The 3,893-nt window shown below is 53.0% G+C and overlaps 1 protein-coding gene across 1 annotated transcript in view; it reads right to left on the bottom strand.

Moving 5' to 3' along the window:
• Positions 1–3,734: 3,734 nt before the first annotated feature.
• Positions 3,735–3,893, bottom strand: part of LOC113960127 (sericin-1-like) — a 462-nt gene continuing 303 nt past the window's right edge. Inside the window, exon 1 of the mRNA XM_027669507.1 lies at positions 3,735–3,893. This exon is cut by the window's right edge and continues 303 nt beyond it. Coding sequence (XP_027525308.1) covers positions 3,735–3,893 — 159 coding nt within the window.

Raw genomic sequence — 3,893 nt, 5'->3', positions numbered from 1 at the left:
CCCCCCCATGGGATTGTCCCACCAAAGCCCAATCCAGGCCATGCCACCTCAAGCCAACACCCCAGAGTCTCCCTCCAAGTCCAAATCTCTGCTCTCGCTCCTTCAGCAACCCCTGCACTCCTTCCTCACCCACCTCCCCTCTCACAACCACCCTCAGAACAAACCCCAGCCCAGCCCCAGGTGTGGGGGTCCAAACCACCCCCCCCCTCACTGAGCCCTGGAATCCCCAAAATCACTGCTCTCACCTGAGATGCTCAAGCAGCAAAGACACAAGGAGGGAATGAGGCTTTCTGGGCCAGGAGCACTTTTATACCCTCCCTGCACACCCCACCTGGAAATGAAGCCCCTCCCTGTCTCCGAGCTCTCCCCGTTCAATCCATTCGTCGATGTGGTTTTTTTTCTGCCTCCCCACTCCTTGGGCTTGGGGAGTGACTCACCCCATCCACGCTGGGATTGCCTCCTCTTGTAGGTCGCCTTTCCTGTGCCACAGAAATTTAATTGGCAGCTCTGCCTGAGGTGGCTGCGATGGGGGAGTTGTGTGGGTGGCCCCGGTTTCCACAGCGTGGCCAGGTTGGTTTGGGTGTTGATCACACCTGGGGAGGGCTTTGTGTTTAGGGGGGGAAATGATGGCTCATACTTAAATCACAACATCCTTCTGGAAGGTTTTGAGGTTCTCTAGTCCTGCAAACCCCCCTAAACACAGAGATGTGTCTGTAGGTACCAAAATAAGGGAGAAAAGTCTTCTTCAACAGCATCTCCCTCTGTGCTGCGCACTGGGGAGGGAGCCTTGGGTGCTGGGTCCAGGTCTGGGTCCCTCAGGGCAAGAGGGACATGGAGGGGCTGGAGTGTGTCCAGAGAAGGGAATGGAGCAGGGAAAGGGGCTGGAGCAGCAGGAGAAGGGTCTGGAGAACTCCTGAGGGAGCTGGGGGGGCTCATCCCAGAGAAAAGGAGGCTCAGGGGGGACCTTCTGGCTCTGGAATTCCCTGACAGGAGGGGGGAGCCGGGGGGGGGTCGGGCTCTGCTCCCAGGGAACAAGGGACAGGAGGAGGAGAAACGGCCTCAAGCTGTGCCAGGGGAGGGTCAGGTTGGCCATGAGGAGGAATTTCCTCCTGGAAAGGGTGGTCAGGCCTTGGCAGGGGCTGCCCAGGGAGGTGGGGGAGTCCCCAGTCCTGGAGGTGTCCAGGGAAGGCCTGGATGTGGCACTGAGTGCTCTGGGCTGGGGACAAGGTGGGGATGGGGCACAGGCTGGACTCGGTGACCTTGGAGGGCTTTTCCAGCCTGAATGATTCTGGGATTGTGTGGTTTGACTGGTCCCACTGTTGGCTCATTTCCCTTGGAACCATCCAAAACACGGTGGAGTGATGAAGAGAGAGAAAAGATCCCCCCAAACCTTTTTTTGCCGGTCAAAGGTTTCCTGCTGTTCCACAAGCAGCTGGAATTCTTATTTTTGGAAGGGAGAAGCCCTGCCCTGGGTAGCGATCCAGGATTAGCAAGGTGCATAATTATGTGGTTGACTTTCAGTCCGTGAGTAATTCCCGAGCAGTGCCGGTGGTTTTATTCCAGGTTTTTATTCCAGCTTTGGTGCTGCCACGTGCAGGACGAGGGTCCCGTGGGTGCTGCCTGTGGTGTCACTCCGTGGCTGCCACATTGTGGGGACCCGTCAGACCCAGGGGACTTTCTCAAACTTGTAGGAAGGTCCTTTTTGGGTTTTCCCTGACCCCCAATTAGCTCCTAATTGAGTTAATCCTGGTGCTATTCCAGTGGATGCCCAGACCCACACAGGCCTCCAGGCTGGGCCATGTTTGCAGTGAGAGCTGATCACAAGCAATAATTTGGGATACTCCCTGTACCTTTTCTCTGCGTGGGCTGGGAATTGTTTAGGACCACGGAGCTTGTTTGGCCCTTTTCTGTCACTGCTTGTGGAAGATATTTCAGTAATTAAACTGGAAGTTCAGTAATTAAACAGGCAGCAAATAAAAGACTAAATTCAGGATTTCCAGCTAAAATAGAGGAGCTGCTGGGATTTTGTCAGGGGGAAAGTGCTTGGGAAACACTGGGTGGAAAATATTTCCCTTCCTGCCGAGATGCTCAAGGAGTTGTGATTTTTGGGCCACTTCTCCTGCCTTTAATTTGTCTTTCTCCATGTTGATTAAGGTTTTATGCTGATCCCAGGGAAATGGAGCCTCATCCCACCTTTCCTAGGGCTGCCAACCCGACATCCCTTGGGAAGGCACCAAGGTGCCTCCTGCCTCTCCTGAGCTCCTGCTTTCAACACAAGTGCCTGACTCTTTGTTAAGTCACTGCGAGTCCTGAGCGGTTCCTGCATCCCAAAACCCATCTGACACATTCGGTGTTCCCGAAACACGGAGGATTTTTGGAAAGGTGGGAGGACAGGGCAGGGTTAAAGAACCAGGTGAGCAACCTAAATGCTTCTTTTGTATTGCTAAATTGCTGTTACAAACTGGAACAGTGTCAGGGCAAACTGTACCCAGGCTGCTTAATTGTATTTTGTTCTGGTATCAGAAAAATATGGTCAATATTCTTCGGGAAAAAAAGACTCCAAGTAATTTTTGGCTCCTGACAACTCGCTGTGCTGTTCCTCATGCTGAGTTTGTTAATGAAGAGCATCCAGCCAGCTGGCCTGGGCACCTCTAGATTTTGTGCTTGGCCACCTCAAAGTGCCTTGAAAATGGGGTTTGACATGGGGGGGGGGGCTCAAGGCAAATTCCAGAGTCACACCAAGAGCTTTTCCAAAGGATCCCAAAGCAGGGAGTGAGCTGCTGCCTGCACCCTTTTCAGCAATGCCAGATATTTCTGATCCTCCTGACGCACTCGAGAACCATCTTATCAAGGTAACATCCATTTCATGAATGGCAGTGCCAGAGCAATAAATTACCCAATTCCTTTTAATTACAAGTTGAGAAGAAATTTGTCAGCGCGTTGTGTAACGCTGACGCCCCCGGCCCAGCCCAGAGCTCCTCAAGGGCTGGGCAGAGGGTTTCTAGAAAGGCTTGCTGGGAGGTTTGCCACCAGCACGTGGAGATACCTCCCCCAGGGTTGGCCTTTTGGGACCAAAAGGCAAAAAAAAGGCGTTCTTTGTCTATGAGACTCTTTCTGCCCTGTGGCTGTGCCCAGAGCCAGCCCTGAGCTGTGCAGGGCAGCCCTTGGGGTCTTGCTGGGGGTTTTGGGTCTCCAGCTGTGTGGGAAGGGGGTGTGGGGGAGAGTTGTCAGCATCTGAAAATCTTTATTGTCTCTTTCTTTTCCTTTGGAGCCCAAAGTGGGGCTGTGGCAGTGCCCAAACCCTCTCTGGGCAGGGTAACATCAGGGCATTAAACAAGCATGAGGTGTCTTGTACTGTGACACGAAACACAAGGGGAAAGGAAAATCATCCACACAAAACCCTCCTGAACCCTGAACTGTAGTGTCTAAAAACCCATTCCAAACTCCAAATTGGAATGGCTCAAAACCTCTCCCAAACTCCAAATTGGAATGGCTCAAAACCCCTCCCAAACTGCAGATTTTGGCTTTGTGCAGTCACAGATGATACAGAGAAAACTGTGCCATGAACAGAGAGTTTATTTCAGCACCCACAGACAAAGCTCAGGAGAGGTCACAGGACTCACCAGGGGAGGGGGATGAGACATTTTCTTTGGGAATTGCTGGGGACATGCAAAGCTTTCTGAACTCGGCACAGGGTCAAGGACATGCCCGGATCACCTGAGATGAGGGTCTGATCACTTCATCTTTGAGGACACTTGGTAGATTTGCTGCTGGCACTCCTGGGGGTTTCCGTGGCAGGATCCACTACTGCTCCCATGGCAGGATCCACCACTGCTGCTGTGGCAGGATCCACCACTGCTCCCGTGGCATCCAGATCCACCACTGCTCCCGTG

Source organism: Corapipo altera, unplaced genomic scaffold (assembly GCF_003945725.1).
Source record: "Corapipo altera isolate COAL_440 unplaced genomic scaffold, ASM394572v1 91, whole genome shotgun sequence".
NCBI classification, from domain to species: Eukaryota; Metazoa; Chordata; class Aves; order Passeriformes; family Pipridae; genus Corapipo; species Corapipo altera.
This window is presented reverse-complemented; position numbering and strand designations above follow the sequence as displayed.